Consider the following 22349-nt stretch of genomic DNA (forward strand, 5'->3'; position numbering starts at 1 on the left):
AATCCTATAGATGATGTTATTTACTTTAAAAAGCGTTTTGAGTTGTATTAGATCATGTGATTCTTAAAGATTGCTTATACTTTGATATTTTACTCCAATGTAAAATATAACATGTATAGAATAAGCAAAAGAACGAAAAACCGAAAGCACCACTCAACATCATACCCACTTGTTTTTTCTTATATTAACCCCGAGTCAAAAAGCCAACGAAATTTTTTTAAAAATATGTCATTCTCCTATCTCACTCTCTCTAGCCACCCTTTTATCTCTCTCTCTTTAGCGGCCCTCTCTCTCTCTCTCTCTCTCTCTCTCTCTCTCTAAGTATGTAGGGTGGTGATGTAATGGCAGCGTCCTTTTAAAGAGGCAGTAGTGGAAGAAGATTTGTATTGCGTATCTTACTTGTAGTTGAACCACGCGTAGGACATGGCTTATTGATTTAAGGGGAAAAGCGCACTAATAAAGGAACACATGTGAAAGGAGCAAAAGCCCAATGCTCTTTGTCCTTTTTTACCCAACCTTATTTCCCAATCTTTTCCCATTCTTTATACCGTTCTTGGAATAATCGAAATGAGAGCATGCACGCACCTAACCTTCATGCTGTAAAGTAGCAGATGCCCTGCCCTGCAAACCGATCGTAGTGTACCAATTTTCCACGTTGAATATCGCCCAATCAAAGAGTATAAAAGATAAAGTTTCTATAGGGCCAAGCCTATGAAAAAAAAAAAAGAGCTTTTTTGGCATGGGAAATATTTACGATGACTCTAAAATTAATTTTCAACACTGACAATATAGATCTTGTGGATATGTAAACACTTATTTTTTAGGATAAAATGGACGGTATAGATAATTTGTTGCAATATACGCTATTTTTATAATTTAAAATCCTAATTTTTTCTACAACCACAGTGTTCAAGCTCACATGATAGATTTAAAGGTTTTTCAACACTTAAATTACAATTTTTTATGAGTTATAAGGTGAGGCTTTACTTATTTTGATTGGGCCACGGCCCTATCAAACCTTTTTCGAAGAGTAAACCTACTAAGAAATTGATGGAAAGGTCTCCCTCTCTAAATTGTTGGGAAGCTCAGAAATTGATTGGAAAGGTTTCCCTCTCTAAATTGTTGGAAATCTTTCTCTCTATATATATATACTTTTAAAATATTTCAGAACTATTTTTTTGATGTTTTCATTAGATTTTTTTATGTTCATAGAAATAGCCACTTCAAATTTCAAATGATTTAAACTTATAAAAAAATATTAAAATTTAAATACAAAATACAATTGTAATCATCTTTTATGTTTATAGAATAGACCCTTCAATTGTGATCATCTTCCCTTGGGATGATTAATATCATAATGTAAATGATAAGAGACCACATAAGTTCTTCATGGGGAAGCAACGAAAGAAGGACTCAAAACTTCAAATCCAAGTACAAAGGCACCCATCCCAACGATGAATTGTATTTTCGGAGAGAGAGAGAGAAAGAGAAAGAGAAAGAGAAAGAGGGTAGTTGTAGTGTGTGTTCCCCTGAATAAAAGAGGCAAGGAATGATGATTGACATGATGGGTCGAAAGGTAAGGTGCCCAGAACAATTTATCTTCATCGATCTTCATGCTGATTGAGTTAAAACTTCTTTAATGATGTTTGAAAAGTAAAAAGATAGATTCTGGTTGAAAGCCCACTCATTTATCTAGGACCACCAAGTTGAAACTATTATTCTTGCTATTCACGGCTTACATTGAAAGGAAAACCTGAGTACGGATCATTCCATTCCCTAACGCCCTTGCTCAAGTTCATGCGTTTGGTGTGGCTTCGAATGTTTTGGGATGGATTCAATCAAAACATCTTGCTTAACCATTGTTATGTTTTTTTAAAGGGTTATGTTAGGGTGCCCACAATTTATTATTGTACTCAATAAAAATAAGATGTATATATATATATATATATATATATATCATTGTTTTGTATATGAAATTTTTGTTAGTAATGACAGTTTTGGTAATTAAAAAAAGTGTGATGTCATCTATATAGGTGTGACATAACTCATACGGAGTATTAAATGACACTAATATGCTCCATATAGGTGATGTTACATCCCATATGGATGACGTCACACCTCTCATAATGAATAAAAATACTTTTATTAAACAAATACCTCACGTACAAAACAATAAATTGTTGAGTAGAATGATAAATTATCTAGATGCGAAATTTGTGGCGGGATCTCCTCTTATAAGGAAGTATATTAAAAAAATAAAATAAAACTTATATAAAAATGACACAAATACCTTTACAAGTTTCAATGTTATTTTGGTCATTTTTCAATATTATTAAAACTATCTTTTTGCTTCTTTTTTTTTTTTTTGTATCCTTATGGAAGGAGGGCATTGCCCCACTTTGAGGTCCAAATGATTTGTAATAAATAAATGATAGAAAAGTTTTCCGTGAGTCAACGCGCATAAGAACCTAGTCACCCTTCAACGCCCATCTTAAAGATGGACATTGTGTGAAGCTCACCAGATGAAATAATATACGAACAATGCCCAAAAAAAAAAAATGAAAACAGCACATCTTGAAGTTCAAAAATTTTATTTTCATCATATTCATGATCCTCTTGGCCTAGATAATGAATTCTTAAAATTTTGGATAAAAAATCCATTTTTAAGGTGACTTCTAGTGGGGGGGCACAAATGAGTTGGACTCATACAAAACCCATCTATAAATAAATAGCTTGAGCAATCTGATCAAGATTAGGTGGTCAAAAACTAACATTCGACACTATAACAAAAGCTATATCATTCAAATCGAACGGCTGGAAGAGGCATGACATTATAACATATAGAAAGTTAGAAAGGTTTCCTTCAAATTTAGTCCATGCTTACCGCTAGAAACACTAATCTCTCTCTCTCTGTTCGTGAAAGATTGATGGACGCCTACTTTTGAAGACTACCGATTGGAATTTGTTTACATTTTACAAGATAAAAGGGGTAAGATTAGAAACAAGGAATTGATATCCACATGACGTTAAACTAATTTCGGACATGTGGCCTTTTTTGGTTAAGAGTCGAGACTCAAATCTAGTATTTTTTGAAAATTTTGTCCCAAATCTTGAATACTTGAGAATAAATATTATTTTTGGGGTTGGCCCATTTGGAAAATGAAAACCAATGGCATAACAACAAATAAGTTCTTTTTAGCTATTTCCCTATGCATTAGGGTCACTTAGGCATGTGCCCTACGTTGGCCATGGCCTCGGTGAAGTATAAAAATTATTAAAAGGAAATAAAGGAAATGGTTTGATAGGGCTGCAGTTGCAGTTGTATCAAATTAAGTAAAGCCTCACTTCATAATTCACCAAAAAATACAATTCAAACATTGGAAAATATTTACATCGATCATCTCAGCTTGAACATATTAGTTGTGAAAAAAAATAGATTTTAAGCTCTAAAAATATGTATATTGTAATAAATTATCTGGACCGTCCATTTCACCCTAAAAGTAAGTATTTATAGATCCCAAGATCTATACCATTTTTTTACTTTCAAATTTTATCATCCGTATTAGAAATTGATGTAGATGCATCCTGGAGATTTGTGTTGTCAAAAGTGTTTTCGAGACGAGGACTTAAAGTTTATGCTCAATACAAACTTCCTTCCAAAAGAATTTTAATTTTTCTTTTTTGAGTTTGCTCGTGTGGATCGGTGCATGTCATCTAAATATGATTCAATTTCCGTACGATTCATATTCTAAAACAAGTTTATTTATTGACAATTCATTTGCCATTGAATGAGAATTAATTCCTGTAGACACCCCCACCTGATTTGTCTATATCCATGAGTCCATCCATGCACCCAAAACCTGAAGTCTTAGGCCTAGTTAAATCCCAACTTCACAGCCTAAGACCCAAATACCCTCATTTTTATGGGAAAATAACCTAATTCTACCTAGCCATGAGGGACCTCATTCGCTTAATAATCCCTAGGGCACCTAGTCCAACACCCTATTAAATATCTTGAAAATATTCTAGACAATTGGACCCTAACTCTAACCCTCTACATAGGCCTCCAGACCCTAATTAAAAAAGGGTTGTAATTCGGTGTTGTTCTCGCCTAAACAAGGTCCCGGGAAGGATGACTCGAAACCGCGCCTGGCTACCCGAGCCTTTTACTGTCACCTGGTGTTATGGCCCCTTGCCTCCGGACCCTAACTCTGGTGCAATATTCACTACTATTTTATATCCTTTCTAGCCCATTTGTTTGATTGAATCATAGGGAAAGTTGAAGTTCCAGTGAATTTCCTTCAAGGAAGAGAAGGCAAAGTATAAAACCTGCAATCAGAACGGAGTTCTGACTCAGGGTGCCGGGCCAGGGGCCCAGGTTCGAATAAAGAGTCATTTATTTTATTCTAGTTTACTTGTTCTAGCCACTTTCATTTCATTTCATTCAGTTGCAAACATATTCTTTTGGTGATGTTTTTGCCGGCGCTGCTGACAATTCATAGAGTTTATCTTATTCATTTTGATCTAGTTTTAGAGTGCAAATCAGTAGAGTTTCAAATACATCTTATCACTATATAAACAACGCAAATTTAAGAACAATGGGTTTCAAATACATCTTGTTGAATCTAGCTTAGAAAATTAGTGAAGAAATATAAAATTATTAGATATTTCAGAAAGAAAAAATAAAAAAGAAAAATAAAAAGTATTAGATATTTCATAAAGAAAAAATAAAAAAGAAATATAAAATTATTTTACCCAAAAAAAGAAGGAATATAAAATTATACTATTCTAAATAAATAAATAAAAGTATTTACCGACGAGTTGCAAGGACATTATATCTAAAATGAAAAAAAAAAGGGGAAAATATTCTCGTACCCCCTATTTTTTGTTTTAATATCTCAGTAGACCCACAAATTCAAAATATATCTCCTAACCCTTTGACTAAACTTTTAACTATTTTTTTAGCCCTAACAAATATAAAAAAAACATTCTCATTCTAAACCCTTCCTCTCTTTACGTAATATATTTCCCCAATTTATCTCTCTAACATTCACCTTCTTTGTCTATCTAACGGGAGGAGAGAGAGTGAGAGACATAGGGTGAGAGAGAAGAAAAATAGGTAGGGAGAGATTTAAAGGAAAATCATGTGAAGAGAGATAAAGGATGGTGTTTAGAAAGTATATGTTTTTCTTATATTTGTTTAAAGCAATGGTTTAAAAACCGGATCGGTGACCCGGATCGGGCTTTTCAAAAACCGATCCGGATCGGCGAATCGGCGATCCGGATCGGAATCGGGTGAATCGGTCAGAATAAAGCTTAAAAAAAATCCGAAAAAATTATTAAAATTCATTATAAATATTAGTTTTTAGGAATTCAATAAAAAATGAGGGTACTCCATTAAGAATTTTCATGTTTTTGAATGAATATGCGAATATTGATATGTTCTTTCCCTGCATGAACCGCCATTCAGCATTTAATTTACAGTATTTCGTGCTCATCCCTACACTGTTGCTGTTGGGACTCGATATGTGAATAATATGGCTGGGATAGGGTGGCCTCAGAATCATCATCTCTCTCGTTTTCTCTTTGAATTATATGGATTAAAAAAAAAAAAAAACAAATTTTCAAAAAAATCGATCATGGATTAAAAAAAAAATCACAAATTTTCAAAAAATTCTATCATGGATTACAAAAAAAAATTCGATCATGGATTAAACAAAAAAAATCACAAATTTTCAAAAAATTCAATCATGGATTACATAAAATTCGATCATGGATTACATAAAATTCGATCATGGATTACATAAAATTCGATCATGGATTACAAAAAAAAACAAACAAAAAAAACAAAAAATTCAATCGTGGATTACAAAAAAAGAAAAAAATAGTTCGATCATGGATTACAAAAAATTCAATCATGGATTACAAAAAACTCTATCATGGGTTACAAAAAAAGCAAAAAACAAAAAATTCAATCATGGATTAAAAAAAAACAAACAAACATTTCGATCATGGATTACAAAAAAAAACAAACATTTCGATCATATATTACAAAACATTCGATCATGGATTACAAAAAATTCTATCATGGGTTACAAAAAAAAAAAAAAAAACAAAAAAATAGATCATGGATTACAAGAAAAGAAAACAAACATTTCAATCATGGATTACAAAAAAAAAACAAACATTTCGATCATATATTACAAAACATTCGATCATGGATTACAAAAAATTCTATCATGGGTTACAAAAAAAAAAAAAAAAAACAAAAAAATCGATCATGGATTACAAGAAAAGAAAACAAACATTTCGATCATGGATTACAAAAACCAAAAAATTCGATCATGGATTACAAAAAAATCTATCATAGATTACCAAAAAAAAAAAAAAAAAAAAAATCCGTACGGAATCGCCGATTCACTGTTCGGACTCGCCGATTCCGTACAGTGAATCGGCGATTCACTGTACAGAATCGTCCGGTTCTCTCTAGAACCGGACGATTTCCGATTTTTGGGCGATCCGGTTCCTTTTTCACTATTTCCGAGTCGAACCGAGCGAGTCCGGTTCAACTCGGCGTTTTTTAAAACGCTGGTTTAAAGCAAAAAACTAGGTTTGAAGGGGATAAAGTTGACTTAGAAAGTTAAAAGATATAAAACTTAAAAATTTTATGACTCAAGATATATTTTAAAGCATTGGGTCTATTGAGATATAAAAAGTATGAGATATTTTTAAAAAAATATATATAATAAATATTTTACAGCTTGAGAGTAAAATGAAATTAGCAAATCTAGATTTTAAAAGCAATCGGATTGCCAAATCTATTCGGATACTCATCAAACACATTTACATAGAATCCGGGATTTATATCCGTTAAAATATTCATATCCAAAATTTAAATTATGATTGAGATTTCTAAGCAGCCAATAAAGAAAGAAAGATATTGCCACTAAATAAACTCCAACGAATATCCCCCCATCTCATAAATACAAATTCCTAGAGATATGTCCCTCATCTTATCCATTCTAATCTAGCTTGTGATTTCTCTTTGTTTCTCCTAGCTTTTGAAATTTGCATTTGTAAATCCTCTAGCCCCCTTAGGTAGAATTTTCCAAAGTATGATTCCATAAGTTTGATAATTTCAAATCTTAATGAATTCTCATAATCAATACTATCATATAATTCATATTCCTTGTTCTGGTCGAAGAGGCTGAATTCTTAATCAATACTATCATATAATTCATATTCCTTGTTATGGTCGAAGAGGCTGAATTCTTTGGGTTTCACGCCTAAACTTAAGCGAAATGATTATGAAAGAACATTCTTCTAGGTAATTTCATCTTCTTCAATCAAATCATATTAGGGTATAATTGATAAAGCGTGATTATCACAAATATATTTAAATTTTTGTCTATTTGAAAAAAAGTTCTCTACTTTCATAAACATCACCTATATCTTTTTTGTTCAATTTTAAGTGTTTTTTTTACCAAAATAACCTTTTTTTTTGTTCAATTTTGATTTTTTTTTTTACTAAAAATAAATTTCATGGCAATTACGGTATTTTAAGTATCGTAAAAACTAAGCCATCTTATGAGGTATTTTAAATATTTCTCTCTCTAATTATTTTTAATATTTATGTCTTTCATCTCTGTAATTATTTTTACTTTTATCTTTTCTTTCTCTTTCTAATTCTTTTTAATATTTATCTCTTCTTTCTTTCTAATTTTGTTTATCTCTTCTTTCTCATTGTAAATCTTTTATCTCGCTATTTACTTCATCATTCTTTTTCTCTCTAAATCTTTTATCTCACTACTTATGTCATCAACTCACCAAACCTTTTATCTCGCACCTACTTCACCATTCTTTCTCTCTCTAAATCTTTTATCTCGCTACTTACGTCATCAACTCAACAAACGCTATTCCAACGCGATACAAATCTAATTCCGTCTAATTTTCATAGGAGATGAGGTTGAAGGGAGTTTTTATAGGGGGTAACGTACGCTATACAAATCTCCTTGAGAGAGAAAGAGGGTTAGAGAGAGAAAAGATTAGACGGAAAGAAGTGATAAAAGAGACTTAGAGAAAGAAAGCATAGATAAATATTAAAAAGAATTAGAAAGAGAAAGAAGAGATAAACATAAAAAGAACTAGAGAGATAAAAAGATAAATATAAATAAAAGGAGAAAAGGGTTTATGTAATTTCGAGTACCATATAAGATGGGTTAGTTTTTACCATACATATAAAGTGTTGTATAACATGGCATAACATGGTTGAGTTTACGGTTAGTTTTTACGGTTTTTGGTAAAAAAACACCGAACAAAAAAAGTGTGGGAGAGGTTTATGAAACTTAAAGGTTTTTTTTGTAAATAGACTAATGAATTGAGAGCTCTTTTAATGACTAATGAATTGAGAGCTCTTTTAATGAATTGAGAGCTCTTTTAAATGAAAATAATAAATTTCCCTTTAATGAATTTCTAAATAGACTAAATTTTTATTTAGTCTAAATTTCTAAATAGACTAAATTTCTAAATAGACTAAATTTTCCTTTAATGAATTGAGAGATCTTTTAAATGAAAATAATAAGGAAAACATTGCCCATAGAAGAAACATGAAAAAAGGCCAATATTTATCGCAAAAAAAAAAAAAATCACTCTCTTATTTAAAGTTTCAGTCTCAGATCTGTGAATTGATCCACACATTGCCTCTTTATGCTTCAATGATTTGGGTGGCAAATTGTAATGTAAATAACAGAATGGTCCAAACATCAGCATGGTTATGGTGGATTGAAGCAGATAAATAATTCTACAAGAAGATGAACATAAATTTTGAATAACTCAACCGGGGAGGCAGATGAGTTGGCGAAACAAGGAGTGGTTCGTGAGGAGATCTTGGTTAGATCGTTTTTAAGCTTTTCGCTTTATTTCTTTCTTTATTTTTTTTGGAATATTTCTTTCTTTATTTTTTTTGGAATAATATTGTATGTGATTACTTTTGATGAACGAAATTCTTATAATGTTTTCTAAAAAAAAGAGAGTTAATAATTCCGTTCCCCATTTGGTTTTTTATTTTTATTTTTTAGGTGATTGAGTAGGAAGACAGGCCCTACCCATTTTTTTCAAATAGTTTAGGAGTCAGTTTCGTTAGTGGGGTGGTGGTAGCCTTTTTTTTCGTATTCTTGTAGGCTAAGTGGGTTCACGTGATTCATGATTTGAAATTTCTTGGTTTTTCCCAGGGGCATGTTTATTGGGCGGAAATTTGGGCATCTGAAGTTAAAACCTCCGAATATTTCTGCGCCATAGGGGGAGATACAAGGTGCGGCCTCGACTTGCTCTCCATTTTAGAACCGGTTCCAAAAATGGAAGCTGCCCTTCCATCCCCTACCCTCTCCGCATGGGGGCGGAATGTTCAGAGTTTCAGCTTCGGAAGCCAAAAACGTTTTTTAGGGTTCTATGGTCCTATGCTTAGAATCATATGGAAAAAGTTCATATAAGGTTGCTATCTTAGAATGTAGAATTAAGGTGCACCTCAAAAATCCATTATAAAAGGTTGTGTTGATGTTGAAAACCCTCTCATTGATCATCTCGATATCGAAATTTAGGACTATACAAAAAAAAAAACAAAATTTTGAATCCTAAAAATATCGCACATGCAGCATATTATCTAGATTTTCAAGTGATTATAAATCTACTTGATGTGAACAATATTGGGAGTTTAAAAATTTATAATTAAAATTGAAATTAAATTCTTAAGTCATCCTAAGAATCTTTTACACTAAAATAATATTTATGATAAAATTTAGAGGTGCGCATTTATTTGATTGTTTAAGGTTGCAAATTTTTACAAACCACACCCAAATACAAACTCCAGCAACACAAAAATGAAATGTGACTTGCCATTGTTTAAGAGAGTTCATAGGGTAACTTGGTCCTTTCCCACAAAAAGTGGGACTTCGTTCCTTTTTACTTCCCTAAAGCATAGATATTTCTTTTAGAATAATATAAAGATAGGGCATGAATCTAATGTTAAATCAATGGCTTTGAAAAAAGAAAAGAAAAAGGAGGGGATCTCATGCCAATTTTGTGGTCAGAATAATTATGAAACTGATCTTATTAAACATTTCCAAAGGAGGCTTTTGTTAAGGACTAAGAAAAGGAAAGCTTCTCGATCATTGAAAGGGTGGCTCTCTATCTTTCCCAAAAGGCTAATAATCATCATCAATTTTATCTCTTCATACAATGCAAATTTATTGATCTTGAGCATGGGTTGTTTCATATTTACAAAAATTTCAACGAAAACACTCTATTGGTAATTTTAGTATTGGCGCCGGAGCACATTATACATTTGCTCTATCTGGTAAAAGACCCGCTCAAGATTATTTTCTAGATGTCAAATTTTGGATCCACTCAATAATCATGAGTAATTTCATTAAAAAAATGTTATATTTTTTAGTTAAGAAGCATTTAAATTTAGTCATCCCACTATGCTCGATCTTAGGACATTATTTTCCGATAAATACACCAAGAAGTAGACTTTTCTTCTGTTTTTTGGACTCATGAGGTTAGCCCCTAGAGGGAGTACTCCATAAATTACATCCACGAATTTTGACGTCCTGAGAGTACTTCTCAAGGGGGTCTTACAAAATCTAGGATATGCTCCCGCGGGAGCATGTATAATCTCTTTTTGGGCTAAAATCAACTTGGGCGTAAAATTGTTTCCCACCTAAAAACAATTGGTCCAGATTTTTTTTTTTAAATAAAATTATTATTTTTAATTTTTAATTTTTTTTTTTTATATTCATTAAATATTACAGGTTTTTAAAAATTAAAAATTAGGTCCAAAAATCCATCTCAAAAATAGATTTTTAAGAGGTGAAACCGTATCCTTGTTTAAATGCAATAGAAAATGGGGAACACGCTATTTTAATAGAAATAGGCGTTACGTGTCCAGCAGAACGTCACCTAAGGCCCTTAATTTATAGGTAGGAGTGGTTGCATTTGAGTAATATGTAACCTTGACCCATGAATCATGGACCGTTGGTCATGTTTCAACGACTATGATTTAGTGTGGTCTCACATATCAAATAAAAATGACCTAAAGGGAACCGTCGGATCTTGAACCCCCAGCTCTTTCCGCTTTGTTGTCTTTCTTTAATTTCTTGAATGGACGGTTTTGATTTGATTTGGCAGGAGAACCCCTCGTCCATGGCATGGCTGGTATTTTCACCGAACTTAGGACTCCAAACTATAGCATGGAATATCGAGTCAAATATTTAAAAATATTAAACCGAAAAATGTGCCTTGTATTTAGGACCAAAATTTGTTTAAGTTCCGATAAACTTCCTAATTTCTTGTGGACTTTTTCTACTCAAACCTATTTTCTCCAAATATTTGGAAATCTTTCCAAATCCCCAATTTTTATTTTTCTTTTAAAACTATTTCGAAACTTTTATTATTTTTAAAATTAGAAACCTTCGAATAATTTTTAGTTTTTATTTTCTAAATTAGGGACCTCTAAATTGTCATTAAGGGACCATGTGAATGTTTGCTACCACCATCCATTATATAATGAACTTAATGGTGCACCATATACGATACATCATTTTTTAATAAATTGGGAGGTATAATTTCCTTTTTATAATTCACATTTAAAAATGGATATGAAATAACATGGAGTAGATCCACTACATCAATTATTTAACATTCACAGTGTCACCATCTGAGCCGTACATCAAAACTGAGCTTTGCTAAAAAAAATCAAAGGTGAACAGGGACCCACCATAGCAAATGGCTTCTATGCTCTATCTTTCGACCTACCTCATCATGCGTTGAAACGTCAACAAAAGAGAGAGAGAGAGAGAGAGAGATTGGATATCAATTGCGTAGAGAGAGAAGAGGGGCGTAAGTTTAGGTTAGGCGTAAGGGTGGAAAATTTGCTCCGAAAATTAGGGGAATAGCAATTCCTGGGCCAGACACGTGTCGACGAAGCCGAGGGCAAGTTGCGGATATGCCATCGGTTACTATGTTTTTACACAAATGCCATCAAAATTTAAAGAAAATAACGAGAGGGTTGACGTATGTATGGTGTTTTGTCATATAGATTGCTCTCCTGAGGAAGCCATATTATATTATATGCTTACTTTTACGGGCATAATAGTGGCACAAAGTAATATATTTTTCTAAATTTTTATCCCCGATGCCCATTTTAGAGATGAATTTTCAGAGTTTTAAGGTTCAGAACATACATCTGAAAAATAAAATAAATAAACGAAATTTACAGTAATATCTCCTGGATTTTTGGAATTTTGTAATTTACTCTCAATAGTTTGGGTTCGGATATTGAAAGTTCAAACAATGGTATTTTGGGTAAAAAAATTTGAAAAAAAGGGTCATGAGCATAAATTGCAATATATAGAGGATGGAACTTTGATTTTTAAAAATTGGAGCATATTAGAGTAAATTTCCAAAAAAAAAAATAAATTGTTTTTCAATTTGTTTTAAACACCATCCATTTTAGTTTTTGAAGGGCCCATAATTTTTTCATATCCATTGTGAAGATGGATATTTGATCCATTGCGGGTCAAAATTGTGAAAGCACTCTTTCTAAAAATTGGGATATTTGATCCATTGCGGGTCACAATTGTGAAAGCACTCTTTTTAAAAATTGGACGGTCCTTATTCACTGCCAGTCTTCCTTTTTTTTTTTTTTTCTTTCTTTTTCGTAATTCGGGGGGAAAAACAGTCCCTAATCATTTTTTCAATTAAACGAGGAGTTAGCTCGTGTTAATGGTGGAAATGAAAACCATTCTGTGGTGACTACGGTGTGGGGTATTACCACCACAACCCGAGCCCTTTTTCTTAAAGATGCCCTTTTTTTTACAACATATGGTACATTTGATTATTATTTTTATCTATTTACTTACTTTTTAAGATGGGTTATATAATTAATAGTTTTCATATGGGTCGCTAAGGTGACGCCCAAAATTTGGGGGCAGTGGAGGGTTTTCATAGATGGAAAGAGCGGAAGACATGTTTTCGTGGGAGTATACTATATTTATGGTTTCACTGAAAGTATGTTTTCGTGGGAGTATACTATATTTATGGTTTCACTGAAAGTATGACTCTTAATAGAGCAAAGTAACACACTAAAATTCATGTAACCGGACCTAATTAGTTAGAAAGAGACTTTGACGATGATGATCGAGGTTTAAAGTTTGCCGATCATAATCAATAATCACTGATCCAAATATGATTCGTTAATTTATTGGGTTGATCACCACAATTGGGATTGATCCCTATTCTCTCTCAAACACATTAAAACACATTAAACCTCTTTGTTGAATACCATTTGTTTGACGATGTTTATTCGAGTTTTTTGTTTTTCTTTATATTTGATTTTATTTTTTTATTTTTTAATTGGAACAATGATTCGTCTAATTTAGATCGGTACAGTTTTTAAAACGAGTTGTTACACAAATTGCAAACTTTTGCAGGCGGGTTTTATCTCTCATAAGCGAAATTTCTTACCCACCGTTATTCCATAACACTGCCAAGAATATCATTGGCATTTCTTCACTAATTTTTCCATTACATTAACCCTGCATCCTCTAAAATATGAAGCGATTTATATATAATCAAAGGCGCACCTCTAAATCCTTCTAAAAGATTTAATTCATGTGTTAGAAACCTTTATTAAGCCTTAAAAATATATATTTTCATACACAAATATGAAATTTTAATAGTTTTTAAAAAGTGTATATTAAGCATATCTATAAAAATATTTAAAATAACCAACCTAGACATGTGTTACAAGATAAATTATTTTTAAGATTTAAAATCTTTTTTTCCCACATCTCCACATGTCGAGATCAAGAGAATTAACTATAAGGTTTTCCAACTTGGAAAACAACTTTTTTGGATAGTTTTTTACTTAGCATTTTCCTTTTACATATTAACACCTTACATTTTTTTTTTCTTCAAATTTTATATTTGAATTTTTGACATATTATTTACTTTGAAGTTTCATTTCTTACAAGAAAATTTATTTAAGCAAGGGTATAATTGAAAACTCTTAGACAGAAAATATGGAGAGCTGGCGGGGGTAAGGATGAGAAATTAAGAAAATGTGAGATAAATAATGAGCAAATATTCACACCACTTTACCCTCTGGAACTTCCTTTGTTTGGGTGTTGTGCAACTGCAAACCCAGTACCACTCTTTCTCTCTCTAAAAAAAGAACTCTCTCTCTCGCTAAAAACAACTTCGTTAGCTCTCATCCATCCATGGAGGTCACGTCCTACTTCTCACATAACTGAAAACTGAGGGATACTAAATTTTTATTTGTGTTTTTATAGAAAGATAAACGTTTAGACAGAGAATATCCATTTTGAGTGTTGCTCACCTAAATCTGGTATGCTTCCACTGTTTCTTGTTGAACCATCGTGTGCTAGTATATAGGGGTGTTTTTTTCTCTTAAAAGTCACTGGTTTTTTATTTTTTTGATCTGGATTTTGGGGGTTCTTTCAGTTTTGGCAGAGATGGGAGAGAAAGCTGAGGTTTTGGAAGCTGTTCTCAAGGAAGCTGTTGATTTGGTACACGGAGGATCTGAAACTCTCTGTGTTTTTTGCCGTTTTGTTCTTTTATTGAGGCATCTTGGTTCTTGGGTCTTGTTTTTTTGTGCCTCGTTTTTGGTTTTGGGTAAATTTGTAACTGGTTTTGATTCAGGAAAACATACCCATTGAAGAGGTTTTCGAGAATCTGAGATGTACCAAAGAGGGTCTCACCAGCGATGCTGCCCAAGAGAGGTTGGGCATTTTTGGGCACAACAAACTCGAAGAGAAAAAGGTTCGAACAAATGGTTTCTCTCTCTCTCTCTCTCTCTCTCTCTCTCTCTCTCTCTCAATTCTTATGAACTCGATGGAGCTTGTGCTCTCTCTCAGTCGCAAGTGTCTGAGCTTGATGGAGCTTGTCCTCTCTCAAGTGTCTGAACTTGATGGAGCTTGTGCTCTTCTGTTTTTCCTCTGTTTGTTGAATTTTGGGGGTTTCATTGTATATGGCATGTCCTGCTTTATTTGATGAACTCTCCCTCTGCCTCTCTCTTTCTTCATTCCTGTTTCATTGACTGCTCAGGAAAGCAAAGTTTTGAAGTTTCTGGGGTTTATGTGGAACCCATTATCATGGGTCATGGAAGCTGCAGCGATCATGGCCATTGCCCTTGCAAATGGAGGAGTGAGTGCTCCTTTCGATTCATATTGCCATTTCTCTGCTTTCTGGTTCTCCTTACTGGTTTTTCTCTCTCATGTTTCCCTCGATAATTCAAAATGAAGCGATAGAAACTGTTATTTTTACTGAATTTTGGGAATTGGGTGCAGGGGAAACCTCCCGATTGGCAAGACTTCGTTGGAATCATAACCCTTCTTATCATTAACTCCACTATCAGTTTCATTGAGGAGAACAACGCTGGTAATGCAGCAGCTGCTCTCATGGCTCGCCTCGCTCCCAAAGCTAAGGTTAGCTAGCTTCAAACTGAGAGAGAGAGAGAGGGAAGAGAGAGAAAGAGAGAGATTTTATTGTAGTACCCACCATTTACGTAAGTGATAATTGGAAAAGAAAATCAGGCCCTTGATTCATTTTATTTTGTATGCCAATCAATGAATTCATTATACTTGGTTTCGGTTTTAACTATTTCTTTGCGAGATAGTTCTTTTATTTTATGAGTGAGAAAATCTAAACCGTGATTCCCATAAAATCAATTAGGTCCTTAGAGATGGTCGATGGAGTGAGGAAGATGCATCTGTTCTTGTTCCTGGGGACATTATCAGTGTCAAACTTGGGGACATCATCCCTGCTGATGCCCGCCTTTTGGAAGGAGATCCATTGAAAATTGACCAGGTTATATTTTTTATATTATTCATTAGTCTCTCTCTCTCATATATATATATATATATATATATATATATATATATATATATATATATATATGTATATATATTTGATCCTCATAGGAGTATCTTGCAGAATAACATTTGCTATTTGCTTGAGATTTTTAATTAGTTTGTTGGGTTCCACAGTCTGCTCTCACTGGAGAGTCCCTTCCTGTAACGAAAGGGCCCGGAGATGGTGTTTATTCGGGTTCCACCTGCAAGCAAGGTGAGATTGAAGCAGTTGTGATTGCAACTGGAGTTCACACGTTTTTTGGCAAGGCCGCCCATCTTGTTGATTCTACAAATCAAGTTGGTCACTTCCAAAAAGTATGTAAATTACACCTAGTTCTTACTTGGTTCATGGTATCCAATTTTTTTATTAATAGTTTTGTTTTGCAATTGCCTTCTCTCTATAATTGTTCTTCATTTTGTTCTTTTTCTTTCTCATTAATTCTATCTATCCTTTTCATCTCTGTTAATACTTTAATTTTTTTTTTTAAGCGTGTAAATGTCTTTCCTTTTTTCTCTGTAGTTTCCTTACTTCTACTTTTTTATTGAATGTGTGTTCCTTGCCAGGTTTTGACAGCAATTGGGAACTTCTGTATATGTTCAATTGCAGTGGGTATGATCATAGAAATAATTGTTATGTATCCCGTTCAACATCGTGAATATCGTCCAGGAATCGACAATCTTTTGGTCTTACTCATTGGAGGCATACCAATTGCCATGCCCACTGTTCTCTCTGTGACAATGGCCATTGGGTCTCACCGTCTGGCTCAGCAGGTCAGTCTGGATGAAAGAAGATGAAGATTTGAATTATTTCAATGAATTATTTATTATTAATTGAAAGGAATGGTCGTAGAGTTATATCAATGAATATTAATTATTAGAAAATGAAGTTTGTGCTCTGGGGTAATTTATTTAGCTGGGTTTGTATATCAACTTTGTGGTAATACAGGGGGCTATCACTAAGAGGATGACTGCAATTGAGGAAATGGCTGGAATGGATGTTCTGTGTAGTGACAAGACTGGGACATTAACTCTGAACAAGCTCACTGTTGACAGGAATCTAGTTGAGGTCAGAAGAAGAATCTATCTGCGTCATTTGCTACCTTCATATCTAACCTGTTTACGTTTTCCTTTTAAAGAAATCTGTTTGTTCAATCTATTTGTTCTTTTCTATTTTGTTGTGAAAAGTAATACAATAATTGTTTTCTTTGATTAGGTTTTTGCAAAGGGGGTGGATAAAGAAACGGTAATTCTAATGGCTGCCAGAGCCTCCAGAACTGAAAACCAAGATGCTATTGACGCTGCTATTGTTGGAACCCTTGCTGATCCAAAGGAGGTATGGAGCATCATTTCATTAGAGATATACTCTCCTCTTTTTTGTTATTCAATTGAAGATGAATTTTGCGAAGCTACATTATTTGATTTTTCATTAGTGCACATTCCATTTGTTAATCTTTGCTTTCCATTTGTTAGTCCTGTCTTACCTTTTTTCTTCTAATTTTCTTACTGAAAAGGCACGGGCTGGAATCCAAGAGGTTCATTTCCTTCCATTTAACCCGACGGACAAAAGAACAGCTTTAACCTATATTGATGGCGATGGTAAAATGCACCGTGTGAGCAAAGGTGCACCTGAGCAGGTACCATAAATAAACCTCTCTGCCTCTCTCTCTCTCTCTCTCTATCTCTCTCCACTACTCATGGATAAGTAAAAAAGAGTTATATTGGTTTTATGTTTTTTTATCATGATTGGGCGAATGTTCCCCAGATTCTTAATCTGGCACACAACAAATCTGAAATTGAGCGTAGAGTTCATGCGGTGATTGACAAGTTTGCTGAACGTGGGCTTCGGTCTCTTGCAGTAGCATACCAGGTGAGTTATATTTTCTCTTTTCATGATATGGATTTTTATAACAAAAACTATAAGAAATTGGCAAATGTTTCCAACCCATTCTTTCTCATGAGCACCAATTTTGTGTTAGAAATTAAATGCATCTGTTTTGCAATTTAAACATACGAAAACTGAACATGGCATGAGATTGCTTTATTAAAAATCGACTTAAGTTTGTATTGGGAGGTGATTCCAATGTCTCTGCTTTGATTGTTGTGCAGGAGGTTCCTGATGGCAGGAAAGAGAGTGCAGGAGGTCCATGGCAATTCATTGGTCTCATGCCTCTCTTTGACCCTCCTAGACATGATAGTGCTGAAACAATCAGGAGGGCACTTAACCTTGGTGTCAGTGTTAAAATGATCACAGGTACTACACTATCTTGAGAACCATCTTTCACCAACCCCCTATCAATTGCATGTAACTACACAAATTAGTCTTTTACCCGGCATAACTTTGTATGCATTGAACCAAAAAAACACGAAAAACAGAAAAAGAAAGAAAGAGAAGTTTTTCATTAGTTCATATATCACCAAGCAATAAAGCAATGCTTCAAAATACTAATATATGACATGTCATGTAAATGAAGACCCTAAATGGTCATCATTAATTTGTTTTATCATCCTTTCTGGGATTTATTATAAAATCAAAAAATAGTCATGGAACTGATTGCCCCAATTGCATAATGTTTTTTTTAAAACATGGAAATACCCGAAACTAAAATATGACGGGGTTTTTATGCATGCTACCACTGTTTCATATAATAATTAAAAATTTTAAAGTTAATTCAAAGCATCCTCTTGATTATTCTTGCAAACTTTTACCCAGGGGATCAATTAGCAATAGGCAAGGAGACTGGCCGCCGTTTGGGAATGGGCACAAACATGTATCCCTCATCTGCTCTGCTGGGTCAGAACAAGGATGAGTCTATTGCTGCTTTGCCTGTAGATGAGCTTATAGAGAAGGCTGATGGTTTTGCTGGTGTTTTCCCTGGTATTCTTTTCTTGAACTTTTTTTTCATCGATGAAGGCGAGGTTTCTTTCTTGATGGCCTTTTGTTTTCCCTCCTTTTAAGGGCCTTCATGTCACTTGTCACAGAGCACAAATATGAGATCGTTAAAAGGTTGCAGGCAAGGAAACACATTTGTGGAATGACGGGTGATGGTGTAAATGATGCCCCTGCCCTTAAGAAAGCGGATATTGGTATTGCTGTTGCAGATGCAACTGATGCAGCTCGGAGTGCTTCTGATATTGTTCTAACAGAACCTGGCTTGAGTGTTATCATTAGTGCTGTGCTCACTAGTCGGGCAATTTTCCAGAGGATGAAAAACTATACTGTGAGTTCTAGGCTTGGCTCTTTGATTGCTTGGATTGATACTTGTAATGTTTTATGATTTTTGGGTTGTTCTTATTAGTTGGATTTACTTGTTTCAGATCTATGCAGTCTCTATAACCATTCGTATAGTGGTAAGCATTTTTTTTCCAAGAATGTTTATCTTGTTGTATCTGTAATTGTTGGTACTACTCTGCAGCATTGGTGTGTTCATTGCTTGGCCCAAGGCTTGCTGTATATTTATTTTTTCATTTTGATGTAAAAGATGTAATGAGTCTTCTCATATGAGAGAGGAGTTCACATTCGTAATTTTGCTTGAACTTGAAACAGCTTGGCTTCATGCTCCTTGCACTCATATGGCAGTTTGACTTCCCACCTTTCATGGTTCTTATTATCGCAATCTTAAATGATGGTTGGTGCTTTCTCTCTCATATTTCTACTTGGAGTAAAGTTAACCTTCCTCAGAAAAATAAATATTTCTAATCGGAATGTCATCATGCCCTCGTAAATATTTTGATGTTCACTGCTACAATGCTGTTATATGATGGCCATCTTCTTCATGGGCAGGTACCATAATGACAATTTCAAAGGACAGGGTTAAGCCATCCCCCCTCCCTGACAGCTGGAAGCTGGCGGAAATATTTGCTACAGGCATCATTCTTGGGAGTTACTTGGCTATGATGACAGTGATCTTCTTCTGGGCAGCTTACAAGACTGATTTCTTCCCGGTACGGACTATGATAAGACTTCTTGGCATTGCCTGATACCTCTTCGAGGAATTATTTGATCCATGTTTCGCCCATTTGGTCCAGTATTTTTGCAAGAAATCAAACCTACTCTTCCTAGAACTTATTCATAAATTTATCTTCCAACATTATGTTAAGTAATTGCGTTGTTTATTGTCTTCATGATTTTATTTTGGTGTTTTGAACAACCTTTTGTAACGAGTAGTTATAGGTTATAAAATTCCCCAAGTTCCTAACTTCTATGAAATTTTATGTCAACTTTTCTTTTTCTTTTGTTGGTTGAAGCTAAGACTTCCTTTCATGATCTTTTCTTGTCTGCAGCGTATATTCCATGTCTCAAGCCTCCAAGATACCGCACGGGATGACTTCAAAAAGCTCGCCTCTGCAGTGTATCTACAAGTGAGCACCATTAGCCAGGCTCTCATCTTCGTGACTAGGTCTCGAAGTTGGTCCTTTGTTGAACGGCCTGGACTCTTGCTTGTCACAGCATTCATCATCGCCCAGCTGGTGAGCCATATTCTCTAATCCCTTTTGTTTGGCCTGCTTGATTGTAATTAAATTGCAACGATCTAATAGCGGCGATGATGTTAACAATTGTTGTATTAGTAATAATAATAAGGAGAAGTAATAATAATGAGAATAATAAACACTTGGCATGCGTGCAGATTGCTACCTTGATTGCAGTATATGCAAACTGGGGGTTTGCTGCTATTGAAGGCATTGGTTGGGGTTGGGCTGGGGTGGTTTGGCTTTACAACATCATCACCTATTTCCCACTTGACATCATCAAATTCATAACCCGCTATGCTCTCAGTGGAAAGGCCTGGGATCTTGTTATGGAGCAAAGGGTGAGCATTTCATCTTCAGCTGCTTATAATTGATAGATTATCCTTTCTGTTTCCTTGATATGCATGGACTGTGTTGCGTGGGCAAAATCATAGGTTACCGACTGAACTTGTCATTATGATTTAGAGTGTTTGGGCGTTGTTGTGAATTGAGTGCATATTATTATAGGTTTCCAGCTACTAAAAGCTAATCTTTGGCTGTTATGTGTTTGTTATCCAGATTGCCTTCACAAGGCAAAAGGACTTCGGGAAAGAAGCAAGGGAACTCAAGTGGGCACATGCTCAAAGGACTTTGCATGGTCTCCACCCACCAGAAACCAAGATGTTCAGTGAGAGAACGAGCTATACAGACCTTAATCAGATGGCCGAAGAGGCAAAACGACGAGCCGAGATTGCAAGGTTAGTCTTGCTTTTTAATGACCTCATGATATTAAAGCAAACTTTGGCAGTAGATATTGATATTTTGTGACATGATGACACCATAGCGTACTTGAGTTTAATATAGCAGTGTCATGTGCTTGAAGTTATCCAAATAATGCTTTTTCTTGTTTTGGCAAACGACAAAGATTCTTCTTTCTCCTTGGAAATGATTCTATTGTTTATAGAAATTTCATGAGTTTGCTAGGCTTTGGCCAAAATGCCATGAGTAGTCCAGATTTAGCTCCTAGATTAAGTATTTATTTCCTTGATCACCTATAGGCCAAGAGGATTGAAAAGTTCTGGATACTTAGAAAGTAGTTTTGGATGCATCTACCAATTGTCCTAGCGTAACCCTATAGATCATGTAGCCTTTCATGGGGCAACTATATGTCACATGTCATTAATTCATGAAATGCTGTCTGACAATTTCTTAATGAAGACAAGGTTGGGGTTTTCTGATAATTTACCAGGAACTGTAAGAGTTAGAAATTTTAAATGATAGGTATATAATCAAGAGCAAGTTGTCTTTCTGCTTGGTCTTTTTCTTTGAACTGTAAAGAAAGTTCAGTTTCATATGCTCTTTACTGATGATGAAAAAAAGTGGGTCTTAATGCTGATTTCTCATTTTCACAGGCTGAGAGAATTCACAACTCTTAAAGGGCACGTGGAATCTGTGGTGAGGTTGAAGGGCCTGGACATCGACACCATCCAGCAAGCTTACACAGTCTGAGCGAAAAAAAGGGGGAAACAAAAGCCCACTACTTATTACAGTTTCACCATGAAAACAGGACCCATCACTTCCTTAAGATAGATGATGGTTTTTCTCTACTGTTACGTGATCCATATGGTATATATACATACCCATATCTTACTGTTTCTGTTATTTTTATGTAAGTAACCGTGGATGCTCCAATATTAAAAGCTTATCGTCTCCTTTCTGTGGTTAGTTCTCCCTTTCTCAGTGGACCCCATGAAAGCAGGACAGAGGCATATGCTTGTCATTTTTTTTTTTTTTGCCTCTTGTGGTCTTCTCTCTATCTTTATTTTGAAGTTGAGGTCCTTGTTTTTATCTGATGCCTTATTTTATTGGTTGGATAATGAGCATGTTCTTCTGGGCCTATTTTGGTTGGGCTAGCTTTTATTGTCATGGTTTGAATGTGGACTGCATTTTGGCACCAATCACTGAACATGCAAA

At 34.4% G+C, this 22349-nt stretch overlaps 1 protein-coding gene across 1 annotated transcript; it reads left to right on the plus strand.

Moving 5' to 3' along the window:
• Positions 1-14174: 14174 nt before the first annotated feature.
• Positions 14175-22100, plus strand: LOC18429448 (plasma membrane ATPase 3). The gene is made up of 22 exons (XM_006838734.4): positions 14175-14404; positions 14521-14585; positions 14719-14838; positions 15124-15222; positions 15366-15503; positions 15751-15885; positions 16065-16244; positions 16494-16700; positions 16876-16995; positions 17143-17262; positions 17441-17563; positions 17692-17796; positions 18036-18180; positions 18640-18804; positions 18909-19147; positions 19245-19277; positions 19474-19555; positions 19711-19871; positions 20211-20396; positions 20555-20737; positions 20955-21133; positions 21788-22100. Exons 2-22 carry the CDS (start codon positions 14532-14534, stop codon positions 21882-21884), a joined length of 2871 nt encoding a protein of 956 aa, XP_006838797.1. The 5' UTR covers positions 14175-14404; positions 14521-14531; the 3' UTR covers positions 21885-22100.
• The last annotated feature ends 249 nt before the right edge of the window (positions 22101-22349 follow it).

This window comes from Amborella trichopoda, chromosome 3 (genome assembly GCF_054954075.1).
Source record: "Amborella trichopoda isolate Santa Cruz 75 chromosome 3, AtrichopodaSantaCruz75HAP2 v2.0, whole genome shotgun sequence".
Classification (NCBI taxonomy): Eukaryota; Viridiplantae; Streptophyta; class Magnoliopsida; order Amborellales; family Amborellaceae; genus Amborella; species Amborella trichopoda.

What these genes read in the sequence shown, in the direction of transcription:
- LOC18429448 (XM_006838734.4), top strand. Translation starts at nt 14,532, where the DNA reads ATGGGAGAGAAAGCTGAGGTTTTGGAAGCTGTTCTCAAGGAAGCTGTT. An exon ending in ACAAACTCGAAGAGAAAAAG is followed by an intron (nt 14,839 to 15,123) that starts GTTCGAACAAAT and finishes TTGACTGCTCAG; the next exon opens with GAAAGCAAAGTTTTGAAGTT. An exon ending in GCAAAGGTGCACCTGAGCAG is followed by an intron (nt 17,564 to 17,691) that starts GTACCATAAATA and finishes AATGTTCCCCAG; the next exon opens with ATTCTTAATCTGGCACACAA.